This window comes from Nomascus leucogenys, chromosome 1a, assembly GCF_006542625.1.
Source record: "Nomascus leucogenys isolate Asia chromosome 1a, Asia_NLE_v1, whole genome shotgun sequence".
Classification (NCBI taxonomy): Eukaryota; Metazoa; Chordata; class Mammalia; order Primates; family Hylobatidae; genus Nomascus; species Nomascus leucogenys.
The window spans coordinates 64,453,623-64,481,604 of NC_044381.1; the positions used below are offsets into that span (position 1 = coordinate 64,453,623).

Consider the following 27,982-nt stretch of genomic DNA (forward strand, 5'->3'; position numbering starts at 1 on the left):
TTCATCTGTTTTATCAGACAAAAAGAGACAGAGAAAGTAAGACAGAAAACAGAGTGAGAGAGACAGAGAGAGAATAGAAACCCCTGAAAAACAGCACAATTGTTTTTCATTTTTCTAAAGAAGGCTGGCAGAGGTGGACTCTCTAAAAGCCATACCACAGGGTTCACTAGCTGCTTTTGTCCCTCATTGGGCTAATGTTCCTCAAGTCAGGAAAAATTTTTCTTTTTCTTTTTCAAAGAAAAGTGAGATCTCATGCTGTGAGTTCTGGAGACATTTCAGTCTTCAGAACCCACAGCACCCCACTCAGACTGCAGGGGAACTCAGGAGCAATACCTGCGGTTCATCCGGGGTGTGCACGAGTAAAATGTGGCAAAATAGGAAGGGGGAGGCACAGGCGGCACAAAATCATCAGGGTCCGGGATGCGTCCATGATCCTCCACTTCTTCAGCAGAAATCTGGGATTCATCCTGATTAGACAGCAGCTCGGTTAGTCAACAGCCTTCATTACAAAGGCACGGGGAGAGAGGCAGTGGATGACACAAAGGGGTCCATGGGTTGGCTCAGCGGAAACATGGCCATGATGCCCTTGCATAGACTTACGATGCAGGATCTCCTGGTTGCGAATATCTGGAGGTAGCGGAGGGCAGCGGCCACCAAGCAGACGGTGGTGGTCAGGGCATTCAAGGCACACAGGGCAAAGAGGACTTTCTGGGGCAAGGAAACAATGGCACCACTAAGTACTTCAACACACGTCACCAGAATACAATGTAGAAAATCTTTAAAATAATAATAACACTGCCTCCATAAGACAATTCTCAGGAGAGGATGCACGTAAAGGACTTAGATGGTGTTTGGCTCATGGAAAGTGCCCAAACAAATGCTGGCTATTATTATGACCCTCATGCAATAATGCGTACTTCTTAATTCCAAAAACTTATCTTAGAAGCTTCCTGTCACAGAACAACCTAGTATGACAGCATTTCTTTTTGCAAGCATCAGAATACTGTCGGGAAACATTCCTTCCAGGAGAGCAGTGAGCTTCTCTTCTGAGGCTGATTTCCCCAGGGATAGCAATTCCCAGCCTCTTCCCTCCCACAGCCTCCCACCAGCACAGCACACTGCTTAATTTGTGGCCACTAATTCTATTTCAAGAGCAATTGGCTGCACTGCCCCATGCACACGACGAGGACGCTGCAGGGGCTAGCCTAGCCAGAGTGTAAGTAGGATTTCTCTCCACTAAACACACATCTCAAAATAGCAAAGGCCATTCCAAATGCTTCTGTTGGTACAGTCCTGGCTCCTTTAGTGGGGCTTTCCCCAAGCTAAGTCCTGGCTCAGAAAGTTTGGGGGTGACTCAGCTACCAAAAATGCAGAAGCCATGGAAAGCAGGCCATTTCCACATCCCACACAACTCAGAGCTGGTAGCTTGGAATAGTTCTCTCTTTCCTTGGAGATTCCTCCCCCTCACCAAAATGAAACCCAAAACAAATATCTAAAGAAAGCCGGCAGAAGTGGACTCTCCAAAAGCAATACCTCAGGGTTCACCAGCTGATTTTGTCACTCACTGAACTAATGTTCCTTAAGTCAGGGCACAATTTTTATCCAACTCCCTGATGAAGGCTAATTTTGTATTTCTCTTCAACTGGGATCATCTGTTTGTCTAATCTCTTTTGCTTATTATAGTTGTTGCTTATTAAATAAGAGCTAAGGTGCTTCAATTCCCCCACATTTTCTGGCCAGTCTCTCTCCTTAGTCTACGTGCTGCAGACTGGTAGTACTCAGTGGCCCATATGACCCACATAAGCAAACAAATGAGCATCAGAACAATGACACATGAGTGTGCGACTTAAAGGTTTTGCTAAAAGCTACACCGTATATATGTGTGTAGGTATACATACGTACATATGCATATGTGTGTATGTGTATACATATACATATATATAGTCAGGCTCCTTTCCATTTTTTACTGTCTTACAGTTCTTCAACACAAAGAAAGCTATCCATACATAATTTAACACACACAATAATCTGTGGTTCTTTCTGCATTCAGTTCTGTCTCTGGGGTCACTCACCTGTGCTTTCAGCAGCTTAATTGTTTGAGGGAGGTAATAGAACAGGAATATTTCAAGTAAGTTTGCCTTCTTTGGGGGCTCCGTGGTGTATTTACCGTGGGGGCGGGAATTGTTTGAGGTACCTTAAGTAGAAGGTGAACAGCACTACAGGGCTGAACTGGAAAGAGTTTCAAGGCATTTTCTTTGTCTGTGCACTTGGCTGGTTGAAATTCTTCACAACAGAAGCAAATCTTGCCTTCGCCTAAGTCCACCTTAAGGGAGGAAAGGTAGAAAAATACTTTAATTATTAAGAAAAAATACCCGGGCTCCACCATGGAGCACCAATCCCGTAGAATGAGATTACGGCAGGGTTCTGTGTCAGGCAATGCCTCTATCGGTCAGGAAGGGCTAGGGTATGGCATGGTAACGACCAAAACCTAAATTTCAGTGGCTTTCACAAAACAAAGGGAATTTTAATATTCCTCCTTTCTCCTTTAAAGTCTCCAGCTGAGAACTTCCTATTCTCATACTAATCCCATTTAGTACTAACAAATAAGCAGCTAAATGAGATAAAGTATCAGCCTCCATTCTGCTCGTGTACATGAGTCCCACTCTTCCCCAAAAGGAACCAAACTCACTTTTTTTTTTTTCCAACACGATGCACTCTGATTTTCATTTTTTGCACTTGGTGCAAGCCTCAAGATCTTAACCTGAAAGCTCTATCTCGCTCAGACAATACTAGGCATCATCTTACAAAGTACTCCCTTCCCAAACAAGTCCATTCTTGATACAAAGTGTTTAGTTAAGTGGGAAACCAGGCCTATGTGGGCTGCACACACGTGAGTGCTTTATCCATGTAACATGGACGTCGAGCTCTTCAGAAACTTCAGCTACCTGGAACCTCTCGAGTGAGCCAGTCTGGATAGCAAAATTTTCCAGATGGGTGAAATTTAATCCCTTTAAACAAACCTATTTGAAAGTTTACTCATTATACAAATGATCATGAATACCAATTAATTTTTCCACTGGATACAAAGAAGCCCTCAGACTCTGTGCAAAATGATTCCAGGCAACTGTGCACCGTGCGTTCCTGCTCCCCTATTTCTGATCCTTGCAGAATCTAATACCTTCACCTCCATTCTTAATCCCATCTCTGCCCAATATTTCTAAAAACTTATTCTCACTTCTCATCAGTCACTTTAGCCTATCCACAAACAAATCTGTAGAAGTCTCCCTGATCCTAAATAATGAACATCCACCCTGCATTCTTGGTGCTATTGCCTGAAGAGGTCAGATCTTTGTCTTCCCCCTGTAGCCTTTCAATAGTAGCATTCTTAACCCTACCTGTACATTTGAATTTTCTGGAGAGCTTTTTAAAAAATGATGATGCCATCTTAAGCACTCAGGGAACAACAAATTAAAGTGACAGCAAGCTCTCACTTTGGCCTCATCAGACTAGCAAAACTTTAAAAAGAGAGAAACTCTCTTTGCTGGTGGAGATGTGGAGAGTCAGTGGTAGAAACTCACCAGTCACTAGTGAGTTTAAGCCCTTTAAGGAAGGAACTGACTATCCATTTTAAATTAAAAATACTCACTTCCCCAACCACTTTGGAAAACTCTTTAGCACCACATGATCCAGCAACTCCATGCCTAGGTATTCACTCAAGAGAAATGAAAACTACCTCCCCAAAACAATAATGCACACAGCAGCTTTGTTCATAATACCCCCAAACTGGAAACAACCTAAATGTCCATCAACAGGAGAATAAAACAACAAAAAACAAATTCTAGTATTTTTATAAGATGAAATAGTGTCCTGAAAAAAGGAACAAACAACAGATAAAATATAAAAATATGAATGAATTTCAAGAACATTACACTGAGCAAAATAAGCCAGACACAAAAATTTTCAAACCACGTGACTCCATCTATATGAAGCTCAAGGACAGGCAAAGCTAACCTAATGGTGAAAGAAACAGGAACAGAGGTTGCCTATGAGAGAGTAGAGACTGCCTGAAAAGAGACACTAAAGAACTTTTTAGGGTGATAGAAATATTGTTTGGAGTACAACAAACAATATTTTGTCTGGAGTACAACAAACAATATTTTGTCTGGAGTACAACAAGCAATATTTTGTTTGGAGTACAACAAGCAATATTTTGTTTGGAGTATAGAAATTGTTTGGAGTACAACATGAGTGTATACATTTGTCAAAATGAATGTATACATTGGTCAAAACTTATAATGAACTGCACACTTAAGATTTGTGTTTTTCACTGTAACTTTTACCCCAATTTAAAAACAATGGATAGAACAATAAAATGGCTGAATTTGGTAATAATAAGTGAGATAAGCAGGAGAAAAGATACTGCTGAGAACAATTCCTTGTCCTGGGAACCTACTCCGCTTAGGACTAAAATCTCCCCGAGGATATACAGAATGATATTAATGGCAGCACTGTGTCTATCGGTCAAAACCCAAGCCACGACAGGCAATAACAAAATAAGGAACTAACTTGGTAAAAGAAATTAAGGGTGTCAGTCTGTATTTAATCTATCTCTAAGTGATACATCTTTAAGTGATAAAAACAGGATGCAGGGAAGTACATACAATATAACCCATTTCAAAAAAATCATGTACAACCCCACTCCATACATATTTATGTAAGATTACATGACCATGAAAACATTATGAAATATAATTCCCCAGCCTGTTACTAAGGATTTGGGGTGACAGATACGGGCAGAGTGGGAAAGAGAAGAGAAGAGCAACCCCTTGCCCAAAAAGGTTTCATTTGTCAATAATTTCCCCAAAGGAAAACACTTACAACATGATCCTGTTGATTATGTCCGTTTTTGTGCATAAAGAGATGCTTAACACATGGCCAAATTGTTATCCAGGGATAGTGGGAATTCAAATGATATTTAAGTTCTGCCTTATACTTTGCATGGCTTGCGCAAACTTTTATAATTATAACATCAGAAATAATCACGGTGTTGGTTTTGTGGTATATATATTCTGATATACAGAATATATAAAGAACTTCTACAACTCAATAACAAAAAAACAAATAACTCAATTTTAAAACGTGCAAAAGACTTGTATAGACATTCTTCCTTTAATGAAGACATACAAATAGCCAGCAGGTATATGAAGAGACTATCAACATCACTAATCATAAGGAAAATGCAAATCAAAACCAAATGAGGTATCACCTTATACCCGTTAGAATGGCCACTTAAAAAAAAAAGCAGAAAATAACAAGTGTCAGTGAAGATGTGCAGAAATTGGAACCCATGTGCACTGTTGGTGGAAATATTAGATGGTACAGTTGCTATGAAAAACCATACAAAGTTTCCTCAAAAAATTTAAAATAGAATTACCAAATGATCACTTCTGGTTATACATCCAAAAGAATTAAAACCAGCATCTCAGAGACATATTTGCATGCCCATGTTCGTTGCAATGTTATTCACAATAACCAAGAGTGGGGGCCAACCTAAATATCCATCACAGATAAATGGAGAAACAAAAGGTATCATGTACATACAATGGAATATTATATAGTCTTAAAAAGGAAGGGAATTCTAACACATGCTACAACATGATGAACCTTGAGGAGATGATGCTAAGCGAAATAATCCAGTCACAAAAAGACAAACAGCATATTATCCTACTTGTATGAGGTACCTAGGGTACTCAAATTCATAGAAAGGGAATGTGAAATGGTGATTGCCAGGGGTTGGAGGATGGGGAGCTGTTGTTGTTTAATACGCATAGGCTTTCAGTTTTACAAAATGAAAAGAGTTCTAGAGACTGGTTGTCAGCAATGTGAATATACTTACCTCTACTGAACTGTAGACTTAAAAATGGTTAAGATAGTAAATTTCATGCTATGTGTATTTTACCACAATAAAATTTTTTTTCTTTTAAGTTCAGAGATGGTACAAGTCCACAACCTCTTACTCACAATGCTGAAATCCAAAAAGCTCTGAAAACCAGAAGTCATGATAACAGCCTGCTGTCCCAGACTCCACTGGCATGCTACATAATAAATAGTATATGCAAAATATTTAATCTTCTAAAATTGGACAAACTCTAAATACTGGCACACACCTGGCCTCCAAAGGTTTCAGATAAAAGACTGTTGGCCTGTATTCTGGCAATATCCATTTTTTTTCTCTTTAGATGAGGAAAGTCAGTGACTGATTGACTGTGGACACCTGATCCATCCATTCACTAAGGATGCATTATATCACTATGGTTCCGGTGTTTTGCTGGCTGGTCCCTGCTTTGGAAAAAGTAATCGACAACTTGGGTGAAATAATCAGCAGGCAGCTCTTTGTTTTGTTTTCCCACTTCCTTTTACCTATTTCAGGTTTCACTTCAGGACAGTTGCCTGATGCTGAATGTTGCAAGTCTCGCCAGGAACACCTGACAAGCCAGGGTCTGCCTAGATGCACAGTGATTTTTAGGACTGCTTACCAGATCACACCTGGGCACGCTGGACACAAACTGGGCCCCTTGGCAGCCTAGGATAAATCCAGCTAGATTCAAGAGGACACAAACCACAGAGAGCAGCACAAAGAGGTTTACCTGAAATGGCAAGAGAATGGACAATTAGTAAAAGATAACACCTAAATTCAGACAGAGTTTTACCTGATTTTAAAAACTCATATTCTCTTCCAAGAGAACTTTTTTTTTAAAAAAAGATCAGAACCGTGTTTTTAATATACAAACTTTTTTTTCACATTTTAGACTTCTTAAAATTGTGCTGAGAGATGCCACTGACTCTTAAGTCTTCTCAATAACCTCAAGTCCTTATTTTTTTCCTCTTTGAAAATAATTCTTACTCCCTTATCTTTCATCCACACATTACACTAAGCCCTAGCTATTTCCTCCTTGAGCCACTCTTATTTTTTTTCCTTTAGTTTTGTGGGATCGGCAGCAAATAAACAAATGGAGAACTCTGGAATATAAGTGAAACCCAGGGACATCAAGGAGCTCAGAGCCTTTACTATCCAGAAATCACAGTATGCAAATGGACATAAAAATGGATCTTTTTTTCAGTTCTAAACACTTTAGGTACTAAATAAATACGCACACAAAGATTTTCCATGTGCTTTTCTCTAAAGTTAATTATTACAAATATTACTCCAAATAATTAAAAAATTGATAGTAGTCAACTGAGAAGCCAGTATTTACTTAGTACAAGTTAGACTATGTAGGCTCTTCAACTTGAGAGCCATGATTATTAAGAAAATCAAAATCTTATTGCAAATATAAAAGCAAATATAAAAGATTAGAGGTAACAATTATCAGTGTTAGAACTAAGCGTCAATTCAGGTAGCTGATATGTCAGAGTTGGCTGGTAAATAAGTTCACATATGAACTCTAAGGGAGAAACCTTGTTCTTTAACTATTGTTATTCCAAGTCAAGCTTGAAAGCATTTCCAGAGACCCATTTTATGAGTCAATGTTTAATATCACATGATGCCACTTTACCTAGGGGGAATTCCTTCTTCTCTCCAAGAGAAGTTTGGCTTCTTTCCTTTTATTGTTAATTTGGATGCAGCCTGTCATCAGATCTTGGGGAAAATACTAATGGAAGATGCTGTTGTTACTGTTTCCCAGGCTGGATTCCCCAATGTCTACTGGACTTGACTTGAGCAGCATATAGAATATGTCCCCTCTTGCACTGTATCATTTATGATTATGCCACAGTTTCTTGGAAAAGGAGAATATATAATTGGCAAAGGACAGGGCTTGACCTTCCCACATGGGCTTCTATTACACACTAGCAGTTGTTACTCAAAGAGATCTAATATATCTGTAATCCTCATATCCAACAACATAATCACTGTTACTATGGAAAACTCTTGAGTTTTCCTTTGGAAATTTTAAGACAATATACAATGCCTTGAAAAGAAAGTGTGGTTATAATGCCCATCAGCACGCCAATAAAAATTAATATTATCAACTATAAAATGGGTGAGGGCCCATTACTCCTAACACTGAACCCAAAATGTCTTCACTAAAATCTTAAAGCCAGCCCACTGAAGGACACAGTTAGGAAAATCAATAGTAGGGAAGCTACAGACTGGTAGAAACTATTTTCATGCATATATTGAACAAACAACTTGTGTCCAGAACATACAAGTAACTCCTCAAATCAATAATAAAGAGACAAGCAACCCAATTAAAAATTGGGGCAAAAGACTTAAATAGACATTTCATACAGACACATAAAAAATATAAGAATAGCCAATAAGCACATGAAAAGGTGTTCAACGTAATTAGTTGTCACAAGTGCAAAGTAAAAACCACGAGATACGACTTCACACCAACTAGAATGGTTAAAATGTAAAAGACTGACAAAACCAAGTGTTGGTGAGGAGTAGGAACACTTGGACTCTCAGACACTGCTTATGCAAGTATAAGATGGCACAACCACTTTAGAAAACCGTTTGACATATGAAAAAAAAAGCTCATCATCACTGGTCATTAGAGAAATGCAAATCAAAACCACAATGAGATACCATCTCATGCCAGTTAGAATGGCAATCATTAAAAAGTCAGGAAACAACAGGTGCTGGAGAGGATGTGGAGAAATAGGAACACTTTAACACTGTTGGTGGGAGTGTAAACTAGTTCGACCATTGTGGAAGACAGTGTGGTGATTCCTCAAGGATCTAGAACCAGAAATTCCATTTGACCCAGCAATCCCATTACTGTGTATATACCCAAAGGATTATAAATCATTCTACTATAAAGACACATGCACATGTATGTTTATTGTGGCACTATTCACAATACCAAAGACTTGGAACCAACCCAAATACCTATCAATGACAGACTGGATAAAGAAAACGTGGCACATATACACCATGGAATACTATGCAGCCATAAAAAAGGATGAGTTCATGTCCTTTGCAGGGACATGGATGAAGCTGGAAATCATCATTCTCAGCAAACTAACACAGGAACAGAAAAACCAAACACCGCATGTTCTCACTCATAAGTGGGAGTTGAGCAATGAGAACACATGGACACAGGGAGGGAAACTTCACACACCAGGGCCTGCTGGAGGCGGGGGCATAAGGGAAGGATAGCATTAGGAGAACTACCTAATGTAGATGAGGGTTGATGGGTGCAGCAAACCACCATGGCATGTGTATACCTATGTAACAAACCTGCATGTTCTACACATGTATCCTGGAACTTAAAGTATAATTTAAAAAAAAAATTGTCAATTTCTTAAAAATTAAATGTAAATCTCCCATGCAGAAGAACTGCAAATAATTTATGAAGCCACTGCCAAATTCTACCAAACTTATAAAGAAGAACTAACACCAATTCTCCTCAAGCTATTCCAACAAATTGAAGGAGAGGGAATTATCCCTAACACATTTACAAAGCTAGCATTATCCTAATACCAACACCAGACAAGGACACAACAAACAAAGAAAATACCCAATGTCCCTGATGAACATAGACACAAAAATGCTCAATAAAATGCAAGCAAACTGAATCCAACAGCACATCAAAAAGATATACATCATGATCAAGTGGAATATCCCATTCATGCGTTCAACAAACCCAAATCAATAAATGTGATACATCACATCATGAGAATGAAGGAAAAAAAGCACATGATCATCAAATTTAACATCCCTTCAACAGACTAGGCATAGAAGAAACATACCTCAACATAATAAAGACCATAAATGAAAAACCCACAGCTAACACCACATTGAATTCAGGAAAAGCTGAAAGCCTTTCCTCTAAGAACTGGAACAAGACAAGGATGCCCACTTTTACTACTTCTATTCAACATAGTACTGGAAGTCCTACCCAGAGCAATCAGGAAAGAGAAAGAAATAAAAGGCATCCAAATTAATGAAGAGGAAATCAAATTGTTCCTCTTTGCAGATGACATAATCTTACAGCTAGAAAAATCTAAAGACTCCCCTAAAAGACTCTTAAATCTCATAAGTAAATTCAGTGAAGTTTCAGGACAAAATCAACATTTAGAAAATCAATAGCATTTATATACACCAATAACAAATGAGCTGAGAAAGAAATCAAGAAGGCAATCCCATTTACAATAGCTACAAATATATATATAGTATGTGTATATATATGTATATATGTATATATGTGTGTGTGTATATATATATCTATATATAATATCAATATATAAAACACCTAGGAATAAATTTAACCAAGGAGGTAAAAGACCTCTAGAAAGAAAACTAAACACTGATGAAAGATAAAAACAAATAAAAATACATCCCATGTTCATGAATTGGAAAAATTAATATTGTCAAAATGAGCATATTCCCCAGAGCAATCTAAAGATTCACTGCAATCCCTATCTAAATACCAATGACATTTTTCATAGAAATAGAAAAAAAATCTTAAAATTCATATGAAATCAAAAAAAGAGTCCAAAGAGCCAAAGCAATCCTGAGAAAAGCTGGAGGCATCACATTACCTGACTTGAAAACATACTATAAGGTTATAATAACCAAAACAGCATGGTACTGCTATCAAAACAAATATATAGACTAGGTGTGATGGCTCACACCTGTAATCCCAGCACCTTAGGATGCTGAGGTGGGAGGACCACTCAAGCCCAGGACTTCAAGATCAGCCTTGGCAACATAGTGAGAACTTGTCTCTAAAAAAAAAAATTGTTTAATTAGCCAGGTGTAGTGGGGTGCACCTGTAGTCCCAGCTACTTGGGAGGCTGAAGTGGGAGTATTGCTTGAGCCTGGGAAATCAAGGCTATAGTGAGCTATGTTCATGCCACTGAACTTCAGCATGGGTGACAGGCCAACAACCTGTCTCAAAATAAATAAATTAAGTTAAATTAAAATTTTAAAAATGTAGACTAATGGAACAGAATAGAAAACCCAGAAATAAATCCAAATATTACAGCCAACTGAGTTTTAACAGAGGCACCAAGAATATACATTGGAGAAAAGACACTGTCTTCAATAAATGATGCTGGGAAAGCTAAATAATCATATTCAGAAAGAAAAAACTAGATCCCCTATTTCTCAACATATACAAAAATCAACTCAAAATGGATTAAAGATTTAAACATAAAACCTGAAACTAGGAAACTGCTGGAAGAAAACATAGGGAAAATACCCTAGAACACTGGTCTAGGCAAAGATTTTATGGCTAAGACTTCAAAAGCACAGGCAACGAAAGCAAAATAGACAAATGAGACTACATTAAACTAAAAAGCTCCTGTGCAGCAAAAGAAACAACCAACAGAGTGAAGAGACAACCTGTAGAATGAGAGAAAACGCTTACAAACTATTCATCTGACAAGGGACTAATATCCGGAATATACAAGAAACTCAAACAACTCAACAGCAAAAAAAAACCCAATTGGAATTACCAGTTGTACCAATGGGCAAATATTGTAGATAGACATTTCTCAAAAGAAGATACATAAACGGTTAACAGGGTTATGAAAAAGTGCACATTGCTAATCATCAGGAAATACAAATCAAAACCACAATGAGATAACATCTTATCACAGCTAGAATGGCTATTATCAAAAAGACAAAAAAAATAGATGTTGGTGAGGATGTGGAGAAAAATGAACTCTTATACATTGCTGGTAGGCGTGTAAATTAGTACAGCCATTATGAAACACAGTATGGAGATTCCTCAAAAAATAAAAATAGAGTTACCATGTGATCCAGTAATTCCACTACTGGATATTTATGGAAAGGTAAAGAAATCAGTATATCAAAGGGATTCCTGCACCGTTATGTTTATTGCAGTACTATTCACAATAGCTAAGCTATGGAAGCAACCTAAATGCCCATCAACAGATGAATGAATAAAGAATATATGGTATATATACACACATTGAAATGTTTAATTGGCCATAAAAAAGAATGCAATCCTGTCATTCGCAGCAACCTGAATGGAACTGGAGGCCCTTATGTTAAGGGAAATAAGCCAGGCACAGAAAGACAAATATTGCATGTTCTCATTCACATGTGGGAGGTTAAACAGTTAATCTCATGGAGATAGAGAGTAGAATTATAGTCACCAGAGACTGAGATGGGTGCATGTGGGGTGTAGGGGATAGGATCAAGGAAGAGAGGTTGGTTAATGGATACAAACATATAATTAGATAGAAGGAATAAGTTCTAATGTTTGAAAGCAGAGTAGGGAGACTATAGTTAACAACAATATATTGTATATTTCAAAGTAGTTAGAAGTCTTGAAATGTCCCCAATACACAAAAGTGATAAACACTCAAGGTGAGGGATATCCTAAATACCCTGATTTGATCATTATATGATCATTATTTTGTTGCTATCCATGCAACAAAATAGCACGTTTAACCCATATGTCCATATATTATGTATCAATTTTTTAAAACTGCATTGAATGAAATTAGCCAGATACTGTATGATTTCACTTACTTAAAGTTTAGGAATAGGCAAAATATACTGACAGAAATTAGAAGAGCGATTGCCTATTTGTGAGGAGGGCAGGGAGGGAGAAGATTGACTGGAAACACATGAAAGAATGTTCTGGGGTGATATGTTCTACCTCTTGTTTTGGGTGGTAGTTATGTGCATTATTCAAATTGTCAAAATTTAGCTAACTGAACACTTGCAATCTGGAACAGGACTGTATATAAAACTTACTTACCCTATTTTTAAAAAGAAAATCCTAAATCCAGCAGTCAAGGCAGGATTCTGAGATCATACAATGAATGTAGCTACTTCTAAAATGTCTGATTGACAGACAAGCTGAGAGAATGCTCCAGGGAGTCACTGCCTGGTAGGCTTCATTTCCCTCCTATAGTGGAGGGGCTGCCAAGTACAAGTCAAAGTCAAATCGTTAGAATGCCACTCCTGCAAAACCCAGAAGGAAGACCTGGGGTTTCATTTGTACATATAGACTGTGTACAAAATCGCCATGCACTGTTCTTCAACTTTATTCCGGCATATGACTTTACTATTATGTTATTAAAACTCTGGTCAAACTTAGCCAAATGGTCACCTGAATTTCTCTAGCACAGACAACTGTGGCATATATCAGACATAGCTCTTTCAGAAGTTGGGTCATCGTCCAAGATACAAAATACTGGAGTCATAAAGAATTCAGGGTCTACAGGACCTCCAGAATGGACGCCTCTAGCTGTAACCTGGTTATAATGGGATCACTTCCAATACACAAATTTGTGTCTCAAGCTTCATCAGATAGCATCCTCCTTAAACTGAGGACAATAAAATATCAGCTGCCAAAGCACATTATAGTCACAAAGACGACTCAGCAACATCTGGGAAGGGGAAGAATTTCTTATATTTCTTATAAGAAATTACTCTTGCCTTAAAAAAAAAAAATCATTGCAGGTGATCGGAGTTTCTCTTGAAACTCAAATCTGAATTTGAAATCTGGAGACCTGGCTCAAATTCAGGCTTTCCCACTTGTTTGCTGTGATATCTTAGGCCAATTCTGTGAGACGTTTCTCATCCATTAAGTGGGTCTATCTTCCCAACTACCTCACAAGATTATTATGAGAGTTACCTAAAATTATTTATATGGAAGTCCTTTATAAACTGCAAAATACAACGCACACAGTGTTACTATTAATGGGTATTTCCTCTTTGCAGGAGCAGCTTGTTATTACAAAGTGAATTTCACAAAACACATTTCATTAGGTTTGGTGCCAGAATTTCATTCTTTTGCCTGTGACATCTCAATTTATGGTGGCTGGAAGGGACATTCAAATTGTAAGATAAATCTGCAGTTACATTATTTCCAAAACTTGTCCAAAAGAATGATGTCTGCAGCCTCCTTTAGGAACTCGCTCTACACTGGACCACTGACATCTGCATGTTGGGCATCCCCTGTTTGCCCTGCCACAGCCTCTCTCCACACTTACCCTCCCTTTGCTCTACCCATGGGGAAGGCTGATATATACAGACTGGCTCAGTGGAGCTCCTCTGCCCTCTGGTCTCCAGTGAAGCTCAACCAACAGGGACCCCTGATGGAAAGAAGACCACAGAGAGGGAAGAGAGTGAGGCTGGGGGAGTTATTCTCCTGGTTCCTTCTCTGCAGCCTCAGGCTGGCTGTGTCCCTCAAAGGAGAGCCACACAGGCTCTCGGGGTCCTCTGTACATGACTCTGACTCCCAGATTCTTGCCACCACCCACACTCTTCCCTGCAGGCTTAGAAAAGGTTAACAGTTTCACCGTTCCCCATACCCTGCACATACCTTTGTGAGTCATCCCTTTATTAACCACTTGTCAATTGTAATTGTATTGTGCTATCTGTTTCCTGCTGGGAGCTGGACTGATACAACTTCTCTATAAAATTTTTCCTTATATTAATATTTAACCTAATTTTTTTCCTGCTCATTAAGCCCCATTCCTACCGTTCTCATTTCAAATTAATCATCACTTGCCCAGTGAAGTGAACACTATGGGTTACTGCTCCTGAATTCTACTGAAGCCAATGCATCATTGGGGTTTACTCTCAAGAAGCAGAAAAACACAACGTTGACAGAGAACTGTGTTTCTCGAACTTGTATTTTAGATTGTGAGAGACAGTGGGCACCAAAGAGTAGAGGGCTTGCCCCACATCGCCCTGTGGTCTTTAAGAGTAAGATGCAAAATCCAACCATTCAAGGATACATCGCAAAATCCAAGATCCAAAGAGCTAGTGCTCTCACAGGGACTGGCGGGCGACATGCATGTATTGGTCAGGGTTCTGTAGAGGTGCCGCACTAATAGGATAGATTGATATATAAAGGGGGTTTATTAAGTAGTATTAACTCACACAACAATAGGCTGTCTGCAAGCTGAGGAGCAAGGAAGCCAGTCTGAGCCCCAAAGCTGAAGAACTTGGAGTCTGATGTTCAAGGGCAGGAAGCATCCAGCGCAGGAGAAAGATGTGGGCTGGGAGGCTAGGCCAGTCTAGCTTTTTCACGTTTTTCTGTCTGCTTTCTGTTCACTGGCAGCGATTAGATGGTGCCCACCCAGACTAAAGGTGGGTCTGCCTTCCCCAGCCCACTGACTCAAATGTTAATCTCCTTTGGCAACACCCTCACAGACACACCCAGGATCAATACTTTGCACCCTTCAATCCAATCCAGTTGACACTCAGTATTAACCATCACAATGAGTTAAGTCTTCTATGCTTTTCTTATTTTTTGTTATTCATTTGAATCATGACTACTTTATGACACTTATACCAGGTGCCTTTATGCAAAATGAATTATGTTTTTCAATTCAGTATTTTGAATTCACCTCAGCTCTGATCTCTGGTAACTGTGCCCCCAGTTCATTCCAGGTCTCAATTAACTGACCCAATGAAAGAATGTGTGGGGAACCTGAGGCTATCAAGAAACAACATCACCTTCAATTTGCCTATCCCTCCTTGCTAAGATTTCTTCATAATCCCTGTCACATAATATCATTAAATAATTATGCCTATCACAGCTTGGTATTGTTTGATAACAAGATTTCATTCTTTAAATAGGCTGACCTTTCCCTACTGCCTAAGGACTTTTATTTTGTTCCTTACTTCCCCACTGCTCCAATCTCAAGATGCGACTTAAACTCACTGTGCAGGTTTAAATAAATAAATAGTTCCAGTAACCGTGGGAAGGCAGAATAGTTTAAAAGTGAATAGGTTTTAAATGGTGAATTGAGCATAAGTATTTACCTCTACTAGTTCCTGAAAACCCACTAAAATGACAGGAAAAGAAAATATTTTTAATGCAGAAATCCTTAAGGACAGAGAGAACATGAGAACAGCAACAAAATTTTAGAAGGTAGAAAGTTAGTGGACAAGAATGAATTGACTCAGTGGTCCTGAGAAAACTGAATCCCACAAAAGCAATGAAGAAAGCCAAAACTCAACAAGATTTACTCTTCAGAATCCCCAGATGTTCAGAAATGGTGGCACCAGATACTCTTTGGAATGAAAGTGAGCCTGAAAATAGAACTGACAAGAGTCTATTAAAAAAAGAATTAGAAAATGGTACAACCACAATGGAAAATGATCAGCAGTTTCTAACAAAGTTAAATCTATACCACTCTATGACCTTTGCATATGTCCACAAAAAAACATAGACAAGAATGTTCATAGCACATGCTCATAATGGCCCAAAACTGTAAAGAACCAAAATGCCAATAACAGAAAAATGGATGAACAAATTATAGTATATTCGTAAGTGGAAAGAAACTCAACAATAAAAAGAAACAAACAACTGATGCATATAAAACATGGATGAATCTCAGAAACCTTATAGTGACTGAAAGAAGCCAGACACAAAAGGGCATACGCTGTATGATTCCATATTAAAAAAAAGTTTTGGAACACATAAGAATAACCTATGGTAGAAAAAATTCAGAACAGTGGTTCCTCCTGCAGGGAGGGAGAGGAATCGACTGAGAAGAGGCATAAGGAAACTTTATGGAATGCTGGAAAAGTTCTGCATCTTGAGCTGGATAATGATTACACAGGTGTATACATGTATAAAAATTCAGCAATTTATACATTTAAGATTTGTGCATGGTACCATATATAAATTATCCCTTTTTAAAAAAAAGTCACTTAGAACTCCTGATTCCTTTTTCTGACCACAGCTTTGGACCTAGAAGAAAATCTCAACCACAGTTAAAGGCTGAAAGATTTTTCACTGGAAAGCCAAAATTCTATGGAGCCATACCTTCAAAATTTTGAGAGAGAATTCCGATTTTTGAATCCTATACTTAGCTAAAAATGTTGATCAAGTTTGAATAGGATAAAAATATTTTTACTTTTTTTGCAATTTACATACAAGATTTTTAAAATGTGTTTTTAATATACCCTTTTTTCAGAAATTTACTACAGGATGCTCCACCAAAATTTTTGGGGAGCTAGGGAAAAAAAGAAGCTATGGAATCCAGGAAACAGGGATCCAACTCAAGAGAGGTTAAAGGAACGCTCAGGATAATGGTGAAAGGATGATAAAGATGATGGTAACATGCAGAGCCTGCTGGGCAGCCAGTCCAGATAGAGCAAGTCAAAAGGCTCCAGGAAGGATGAAAGTGACAGAATATCCAACAGATGTACTTAAATATATGGAAAAGAGACTTAAACAATAAGAGGATGGTTGACATTTGAATCAATAATACACAGAAAAATGAAGCAAATGAAGAAGGAGCACCTTTGTTAACTTGAAGAAAAATAAAATATTTTACTGGAAAGAAAACGGGATAGTCAAAATAAAATAAACATTGAAAATTGCTCTGACCAAAATCATGATATAACTTTATTGAGAAAGGGACTATAAAAGTACGTATTGGGGCAGAGGGGTGAAATGTAACAGAGGAAGATTTCCTAATTGTCTACAATGCCTAAGTGATTGATTGCCTTTGGAAATTGGTTGAAGTGATTGTGTTTTGAAAATGGGATAAGGAACTGAAGATTTCTTCTTCAGACTTACAGCACTATTTGACCCTTTAAACTATGTGCACATATAACCTTGATAAATGGAAAAACTAAATTTAAAGCATAAAATGGAATAAAAACATGAACTCGGAGTGAGATAAATGTGTTTAATTTCCAACCCACTGGCCTACTAGCCAAACAATCTTGAGCAAATTACTGAATCTCACTGTGTCTCACTCATTTACTTATAAAAAATGAGTAATACCTCAAATGGCTGTTGAAAGGAAAAAAAAAAAAGCAAAATAAAAGCATGTCTATAAAGCTGCCCACAGCAGTGCCCAACATGTAGAATATGTTCAATACATCTCTCCTCAACAAAAGCACTTGTCAATTCACAAACTTTTAATAGATCAGGAACTATGGCCATCTCTGTCTTCCTGCCCATCACTCCAGCTTAGCACTTTTTTCCTTCTCCCTTCATGCAGTTGTCATCCCCATCTAGCCTGTAACTATCCTCACTATCCCACTCTCAGTCCTCACACCTGTCCCTGACCTTTGCCATCTATGTTAGTCCATTTTCATGCTGCTAGAAAGAACTGCCCAAGACCAAGTAACTTATAAAAGAAACAGGTTTAACTGACCCACAGTTCAGCATGGCTGGAGAGACATACAATCACAGCAGAAGGGGAAGGGGAAGCAAGGCACCTTCTTCACAAGGTAGCAGGAAGGAGATGTGCCAAGTGAAGGGGGAACAGCCCCTTATAAAACCATCAGATCTCATGAGCACTCACTCACTATCATGAGAACAGGATGAGGGAAAAATGCTACCATGATTCAATTATCTCCACCTAGTCCTTCCCTTGACATGTGGGGATTATGGGGATTACAATTCAAGATGAAATTTGGGTGGGGACACAAAGCCTAACTATATCACCATCTCACCTCAAGTTCTTAGTATGCTCATTGGTGGATGTGGGTATAAACCAACTTCCCAACTGGGTTTGGCCTCTATCACATCTGTCTGGCATCACATGCAGTATTCTAATCAAGAAAGGCTTTGGCCGAGTGCAGTGGCTCACGTCTGTAATACCAGCACTTTGGGAGGCTGAGGCGGGCGGATCACTTCAGGTCAGAAGTTCGAGACCAGCCTGGCCAACATGGTGAAACCCCGTCTCTACTAAAAATGCAAAAATTAGCCAGGCATGGTGGTGCATGCCTGTAGTCCCAGCTACTCAGGAGGCTGAGGCAGGAGAATCGCTTGAATCCAGGAGGCGGAGGTTGCACAGTGAGCCGAGATAGCGCCGCTGCACTCCAGCCTGGGTGACAGAGTGAGACTCCGTCTCAAAAAAAAAAAAAAAAAAAAAAGGCTTCATTAATGTTTTAAAAAATTTTTCCTTGGCCATCAGAGAAATGCAAATCAAAACCACAGTGAGATACCATCTCACACCAGTTAGAATGGCCATCATTAGGGAGCCAAGATGGCCGAATAGGAACAGCTCCGGTCTCCAGCTCCCAGCCCCAGCGACACAGAAGACAGGTGATTTCTGCATTTCTGCTTGAGGTACCGGTTTCATCTCACTAGGGAGTGCCTAACAGTGGGTGCAGGACAGTCGGTGAAGCACACTGTGCGTGAGCCGAAGCAGGGCGAGGCATTGCCTCACTCGGGAAGCGCAAGGGGTCAGGGAGTTCCCTTTCCTAGTCAAAGAAAGGGGAAGCAGACGGCACCTGGAATATCGGGTCAGTCCCATCCTAATACTGCGCTTTTCCAACGGGCCTGGAAAACGGCACACTAGGAGATTGTGTCCCGCACCTGGCTCGGAGGGTCCTATGCCCACGGAGTCTCGCTAATTGCTAGCACAGCAGTCTGAGATCAAGCTGCGAGGCGGCAGCGAGGCTGGGGGAGGGGCGCCCGCCATTGCCCAGGCTTGCTTAGGTAAACAAAGCAGCCAGGAAGCTCGAACTGGGTGGAGCCCACCACAGCTCAAGGAGGCCTGCCTGCCTCTGTAGGCTCCACCTCTGGGGGCAGGGCACAGACAAACAAAAACTCTGCAAGAACTTCCACAGACTTAAATGTCCCTGTCTGACTGACAGCTTTGAAGAGAGTAGTGGTTCTCCCAGCACGCAGCTGGAGATCTGAGAACTGACAGACTGCCTCCTAAAGTGGGTCCCTCACCCCTGAGCAGCCTAACTGGGAGGCACACCCCCAGTAGGGACAGACTGACACCTCATTCAACCCAGTACTTCTCTGAGACAAAACTTTCAGTGGAACTATCAGACAGCTGAATTTGTGGTCTCACGAAAATCCACTGTTCTGCAGCCACCGCTGCTGACACCCAGCCAAACAGGGTCTGGAGTGCACCTCTATTAAACTCCAACAGACCTGCAACTGAGGGTCCTGTCTGGTAGAAGGAAAACTAACAAACAGAAAGGACATCCACACCAAAAACTCATCTGTACATCACCATCATCAAAGACTAAAAGTAGATAAAACCACAAAGATGGGGAAAAAACAGACCAAAAAAACTGGAAACTCTAAAAAACAGAGCACCTCTCCTTCTCCAAAGGAACGCAGTTCCTCACCAGCAACGGAACAAAGCTGGATGGAGGATGACTTTGATGAGCTGAGAGAAGAAGGCTTCAGACAATCAAACTACTCTGAGCTACGAGAGGAAATTCAAAACAACAGGAAAGAAGTTAAAAACTTTGAAAAAAAATTAGAAGAATGGATAACTAGAATAACCAATGGAGAGAAGGGCTTCAAGGAGCTGATGGAGCTGAAAGCCAAGTTTCGAGAACTACGCGAAGATTGCAGAAGCCTCAGTAGCAGATGCGATCAACTGGAAGAAAGGGTATCGCTGATGGAAGATGAAATGAATGAAATGAAGAGAGAAGGGAAGTTTAGAGAAAAAAAGGATAAAAAGAAATGAACAAAGCCTCCAAGAAATTTGGGACTATGTGAAAAGACCAAACCTACGTCTGATTGGTGTACCTGAAAATGATGGGGAGAATGGAAAACACTCTGCAAGATATTATCCAGGAGAACTTCCCCAATCTAGCAAGGCAGGCCAGCATTCAGATTCAGGAAATACAGAGAACGCCACAAAGATACTCCTCGAGAAGGGCAACTCCAAGACACATTATTGTCAGATTCACCAAAGTTGAAATGAAAGAAAAAATGTTAAGGGCAGCCAGAGAGAAAGGTCTGGTTACCCACAAAGCGAAGCCCATCAGACTAACAGCTGATCTCTCAGCAGAAACTCTACAAGCCAGAAGAGAGTGGGGGCCGATATTCAACATTCTTAAAGAAAAGAATTTTCAACCCAGAATCTCCTATCCCGCCAAACTAAGCTTCATAAGTGAAGGAGAAATAAAACACTTTACAGACAAGCAAACGCTGAGTGATTTTGTCACCACCAGGCCTGCCCTAAAAGAGCTCCTGAAGGAAGCACTAAACATGGAAAGGAACAACCGGTACCAGCCACTGCAAAAACATGCCAAATTGTAAAGACCATCGAGACTAGGAAGAAACTATAGCAACTAACGAGCAAAATAACCAACTAACATCATAATGACAGGATCAGATTCACACATAACAATATTAACGTTTAATGTAAATGGGCTAAATGCTCCAATCAAAAGACACAGACTGGCAAACTGGATAAGGAGTCAGGACCCATCAGTGTGCTGTATTCAGGAAACCCATCTCACGTGCAGAGACACACATAGACTCAAAATAAAGGGATGGAGGAAGATCTATCAAGCAACTGGAAAACAAAAAAAGGCAGGGGTTGCAATCCTAGTCTCTGATAAAATAGACTTTAAACCAACAAAGATCAAAAGAGACAAAGAAGGCCATTACATAATGGTAAAGGGATCAATTCAACAAGAAGAGCTAACTATCCTAAATATATATGCACCCAACACAGGAGCACCCAGATTCATAAAGCAAGTCCTGAGTGACCTACAAAGGGACTTAAACTCCCACACAATAATAATGGGAGATTTTAACACCCCACTGTCAGCATTAGACAGATCAACGAGACAGAAAGTTAACAAGGATATCCAGGAATTGAACTCAGCTCTACATAAAGTGGACCTAATAGACATCTACAGAACTCTCCACCCCAAGTCAACAGAATATACATTTTTTTCAGCACCACACCACACCTATTCCAAAATTGACCACATAGTTGGAAGTAAAGCTCTCCTCAGCAAATGTAAAAGAACAGAAATTATAACAAACTGTCTCTCAGACCACAGTGCAATCAAACTAGAACTCAGGATTAAGAAACTCACTCAAAACCGCTCTACTACATGGAAACTGAACAACCTGCTCCTGAATGACTATTGGGTACATAATGAAATGAAGGCAGAAATAAAGATGTTCTTTGAAACCAACGAGAACAAAGACACAACATACCAGAATCTCTGGGACACGTTCAAAGCAGTGTGTAGAGGGAAATTTATAGCACTAAATGCCCACAAGAGAAAGCAGGAAAGATCCAAAATTGACTCCCTAACATCACAATTAAAAGAACTAGAAAAGCAAGAGCAAACACATTCAAAAGCTAGCAGAAGGCTAGAAATAACTAAAATCAGAGCAGAACTGAAGGAAATAGAGACACAAAAAACCCTTCAAAAAATTAATGAATCCAGGAGCTGGTTTTTTGAAAAGATCAACAAAATTGATGGACCGCTAGCAAGACTAATAAAGAAGAAAAGAGAGAAGAATCAAATAGATGCAATAAAAAACGAAAAAGGGGATATCACCACCGATCCCACAGAAATACAATCTACCATCAGAGAATACTACAAACACCTCTATGCAAATAAACTAGAAAATCTAGAAGAAATGGATAAATTCCTCACAAATACACCCTCCCAAGACTAAACCAGGAAGAAGTTGAATCTCTGAATAGACCAATAACAGGTTCTGAAATTGTGGCAATAATCAATAGCTTACCAACCAAAAAGAGTCCAGGACCTGATGGATTCACAGCTGAATTCTACCAGAGGTACAAGGAGGAACTGGTACCATTCCTTCTGAAACTATTCCAATCCATAGAAAAAGAGGGAATCCTCCCTAACACATTTTATGAAGCCAGCATCGTCCTGATACCAAAACCTGGCAGAGACATAACCAAAAAAGAGAATTTCAGACCAATATCCTTGATGAACATTGATGCAAAAATCCTCAATAAAATACTGGCAAACCGAATCCAGCAGCACATCAAAAAGCTTATCCACCATGATCAAGTGGGCTTCATCCCTGGGATGCAAGGCTGGTTCAACATACGCAAATCAATAAAAGTAATCCAGCATATAAACAGAACCAAAGACAAAAACCACATGATTATCTCAATAGATGCAGAAAAGGCCTTTGACAAAATTCAACAACCCTTCATGCTAAAAACTCTCAATAAATTAGGTATTGATGGGACGTATCTCAAAATAATAAGAGCTATCTACGACAAACCCACAGCCAATATCATACTGAATGGGCAAAAACTGGAAGCATTCCCTCTGAAAACTGGCACGAGACAGGGGTGCCCTCTCTCACCGCTCCTATTCAACATAGTGCTGGAAGTTCTGGCCAGAGCAATCAGGCAGGAGAAGGAAATAAAGGGTATTCAATTAGGAAAAGAGGAAGTCAAAGTGTCCCTGTTTGCAGATGACATGATTGTATATCTAGAAAACCCCATTGTCTCAGCCCAAAATCTCCTTAAGCTGATTAGCAACTTCAGCGAAGTCTGAGGATACAAAATTAATGTACAAAAATCACAAGCATTCTTGTACACCAATAACAGACAAACAGAGAGCCAAATCATGAGTGAACTCCCATTCACAATTGCTTCAAAGAGAATAAAATACCTAGGAATCCAACTTACAAGGGATGTGAAAGACCTCTTCAAGGAGAACTACAAACCACTGCTCAATGAAATAAAAGAGGATACAAACAAATGGAAGAACATTCCATGCTCATGGGTTGGAAGAATCAATATCGTGAAAATGGCCATACTGCCCAAAGTAATTTATAGATTCAATGCCATCCCCATCAAGCTACCAATGACTTTCTTCACAGAATTGGAAAAAACTACTTTAAAGTTCATATGGAACCAAAAAAGAGCCCGCATCGCCAAGTCAATCCTAAGCCAAAAGAACAAAGCTGGAGGCATCACGCTACCTGACTTTAAACTATACTACAAGGCTACAGTAACCAAAACAGCATGGTACTGGTACCACAACAGAGACATAGATCAATGGAACAGAACAGAGCCCTCAGAAATGATGCCACATAGCTACAACTATCTGATCTTTGACAAACCTGACAAAAACAAGAAATGGGGAAAGGATTCCCTATTTAATAAATGGTGCTGGGAAAACTGGCTAGCCATATGTAGAAAGCTGCAACTGGATCCCTTCCTTACACCTTATACAAAAATTAATTCAAGATGGATTAAAGACTTATATGTTAGACCTAAAACCATTAAAATCCTACAAGAAAACCTAGGCAATACCATTCAGGACATAGGCGTGGGCAAGGACTTCATGTCTAAAACACCAAAAGCAATGGCAACAAAAGCCAAAATCGACAAATGGGATCTCATTAAACTAAAGAGCTTCTGCACAGCAAAAGAAACTATCATCAGAATGAACAGGCAACCTACAGAATGGGAGAAAATTTTTGCAACCTACTCATCTGACAAAGGGCTAATATCCAGAATCTACAATGAACTCAAACAAATTTACAAGAAAAAAACAAACAACCCCATCAAAAAGTGGGCAGAGGACATGAACAAACACTTCTCAAAAGAAGACATTTATGCAGCCAGAAAACACATGAAGAAATGCTCATCATCACTGGCCATCAGAGAAATGCAAATCAAAACCACAGTGAGATACCATCTCACACCAGTTAGAATGGCCATCATTAAAAAATCAGGAAACAACAGGTGCTGGAGAGGATGTGAAGAAATAGGAACACTTTTACACTGTTGGTGGGACTGTAAACTAGTTCAACCACTGTGGAAGTCAGTGTGGCGATTCCTCAGGGATCTAGAACTAGAAATACCATTTGACCCAGCCATCCCATTACTGGGTATATACCCAAAGGACTATAAATCATGCTGCTATAAAGACACATGCACACGTATGTTTATTGCGGCACTATTCACAATAGCAAAGAGTTGGAACCAACCCAAATGTCCAACAACGATAGACTGGATTAAGAAAATGTGGCACATATACACCATGGAATACTATGCAGCCGTAAAAAATGATGAGTTCATGTCCTTTGTAGGGACATGGATGAAATTGGAAAACATCATTCTCAGTAAACTATCACAAGGACAAAAAACCAAACACTGCATGTTCTCACTCATAGGTGGGAATTGAACAATGAGAACTCATGGACACAGGAAGGGGGACATCACTCCGGGGACTGCTGTGGGGTGGGGGGAGGGGGGAGGGACAGCATTAGGAGATATACCTAATGCTAAATGATGAGTTAATGGGTGCAGGAAATCAACATGGCACATGGATACATATGTAACAAACCTGCACATTGTGCACATGTACCCTAAAACCTAAAGTATAATAATAAAAAAAAAACAAAAAAAAAACAGCCCAATTTCTGTAATGGCAGAAGGAAATACATGATGCCAAATAAACAGATAAAAAGATAAAAAAAAATTTTTTTCCTTAACAATTACATATGTTCATCAAATGTGGTGCTTCTTTTTAAATTATCGGAAATAACATATATTTTTCCTGAATGTTAACAATGAGTTTGTGCATATACAAATGTGTTGTTTTTATTTAAATATGAGCAGTTCACCAAATTATTTCCTCATGAGAAGAAATTTCTAAGAAAGAAGGAACTTTTACTTCAAAAGGTGTTAATCCATCTAGAATTCTTCTCTCTCACACTGTTTTGTCTTTTAATTCTCCAAGAAAATATTATTGGTCCTCATTTAATAATTGTGCCCTTTTTTTCCCCCTCACATGCAGCCTTTTGATACTGCTCAAAAATAAATATTAAAAAATGCTTTTCTCCAGTGGGGTAGAAAATCTGAAACAAGAACACAAAAACATAAGTGGTGGTAAATAATACTGAATGAATGAGTCAGTCAACCAATCAATGGACAAATGAAAGAAAATCTATTCTTTCTGATAAGTGCTATATACAGGTATCATACATTCTTACTAATATTCTAGGACATATACAGACAAGCCTGAAAGGCAAATACCTGATTGACTATCACTGCTAGTGTGAAAATGGCTACCACCATTGTTTCTGCTGGGAACTCATCACTTCCTCAAGAAAGAAGACAGGAAGCGTTGGGACTTCCATTATGTCAAAGGAAGAAGTGAGAATGGTAGGTGGGTGGAGGAACAAAATACCTGTTCCTTAGAATTCAAGTTCCATTTTCCCACTGAAACAAGAACAGTTATGTGGTCTTGCTGGGAATCTAACTGCCATTTAACATGTATGTCCTCAGAGCCACGGAGTCCAAGTACCAAAAAACCTGATTAGTCACTGGTTAATAAGACAAATGGCACAGGACCCATGACAGTTGATGTAACCACTTATTTAACTCTTAACATTTTACATTTTAATTCGATTTGGGGAAGGATTTCAATATAAAGATCTAGAATCATGAGCAAAGTCATCTGAACACAACACGATGGCACTGGAAAAAAAAATAATTAAAGACAAGGCACCAAACTAAAATTTTTCTGAACTGGTTTAGCAAAACGAATGCTTGGATTGACAGCCCAGCACCACAGCAACTAACAAAACATCATAAATCACAACCACTCACAAAGCCCACACTCTCACCACTGTCAACCTATTTCAGGAGCTCCCACACGCACTGACTTGGTTTGCCTGTGCACCTCTAATCCTTAGACCCCAACAGAACCTACTCCCAGTTTCAGTCCCTTGACACCCTTTAAACTTCTGCCAGACTTCTGGCAGATACATTACCATCACCCAGACCAGCTCTCCTTGCCAACAAGCCAAACACAGGCCCGTTGCTGTGAACAGAACCGACTGTCTCTCCTTCCTCTCCAGCATGCTGAAGTGCCAGGTTTACTCATATTATGGAAGTCCCTGATTTTCTTTTTATAAAGTGTTTAAGATATAATAATAACCATTGCTTTCTCATTCCTCTTTTAATGGGGGTGAAAGGCCTTTTGCTTCTTCTACCAGAGTGAGACACAAATATTTATCATTCGGGGACACAACTTTCAGGAGAGCTAAAAGCTCTTATAAGCCAGAGTTGCTTAGTCCTAGTGAAAACATACATGTCTCAACGGCACTTCCAGGCCTCTTGTGAACAGCAAATTCTGCCCTATCCCGGGTCCCTCAGTCCCTCCTTTTAGCACATTGTCTCTCATTTCTCAGAAAAGTGACAAATAAAAAAAAAATTTTCTTTTTTTTTTGTAGAGACAGGGTCTCACTTTGTTGCCTAGGCTGGTCTCACATTCCTGGCCTCAAGCTGATACTTCCACCTCAGCCTCCCAAAGCCCTGGAGTTGCTGGCGTGAGCCACCGCACCCAGCTGAAAAGTGATTTCTTATAAGCCAAACAATCAGCCTCTGCAGAGAAGACGGGACCCTCAGCACATATCTAGCTCTATAATTGCTCAACTCAAGTTAGGCATCACTATCACCCCTACATTAACATGTTCTCATTAGGAATATGACCCAGACCAGGGCAGAATCACAAGAGAAACAGTGGATCACGAGACACATGAAATTTATTGTTCCAATAAGGTGAACTGGTCAGGAACCCGATCTGCTATGCCCCTTGGGAATAAAGTGGCCAAAATAAATTTGGATTTGAAGATTAGAAAGGCAGCAGAAAGTTCGTTGTAAACAAAGTTGCAAAGCCATCAAAGCCATGGTTCCTGAGACTCCACTTCTCTGACTTCATTCCTCTTTTATCCTTTCCTCTGTGCCTCTCTAACTTTCTTTCTTTCCCTACTTCTGGTCCCTTCTTTGCTGCTCTTAGCTTCTCAAGGTTCAGCAGGTTAAAGAGTCAGATCATACAATTCCCCACCCACAAAGATCACAGTTCCTAAGAAGAATCTGTAAACCAGGGTCAGCGGTCTCCAAAGATGGCCAACAGCAAGTCCTTCCCTCTCTGTACTCATAGGGCGTTCCTCACATCATGAGGTGAGGTCCAATACATACCATGGAATCTCATTCAGCCATGAAAAGGAATGAAGTTCTAACACATGCTCCGACAGCATGGATAAACCTTGAAAACATTTTGCTAAGTGAAATAGGCCAGACACAAAAGGACAAATATTGTATGATTCCACTTACTTATATGTGATACCTAGAACAGGCACAGTCATAGAGACAGAAAGTAGAATAGTGTTTGCCACGGACTTCGGGGGAGAAGGAAATGGGGCATTGTTTTTTAATGGGTATAGTTTCTATTTGGGATGACGAAAGAGTTCTGGAGATGGACAGTGGTGCAGCACAACACTGT

General features: G+C 39.6%; 1 protein-coding gene across 4 annotated transcripts in view; it reads right to left on the bottom strand.

The window, feature by feature from the left end:
• FAM189A2 (family with sequence similarity 189 member A2) overlaps positions 1–27,982 on the bottom strand; it is a 73,355-nt gene that overhangs the window by 14,350 nt on the left and 31,023 nt on the right. For all 4 annotated transcript variants that reach the window (XM_030810058.1, XM_030810055.1, XM_030810052.1 and 1 more), the window contains 4 exons: positions 6,537–6,647; positions 2,195–2,323; positions 601–708; positions 334–467 (listed from right to left, as the gene is read on the bottom strand). In XM_030810058.1, coding sequence (XP_030665918.1) covers positions 334–467; positions 601–708; positions 2,195–2,323; positions 6,537–6,647 — 482 coding nt within the window. The remainder of the gene's footprint in view (positions 1–333; positions 468–600; positions 709–2,194; positions 2,324–6,536; positions 6,648–27,982) is intronic.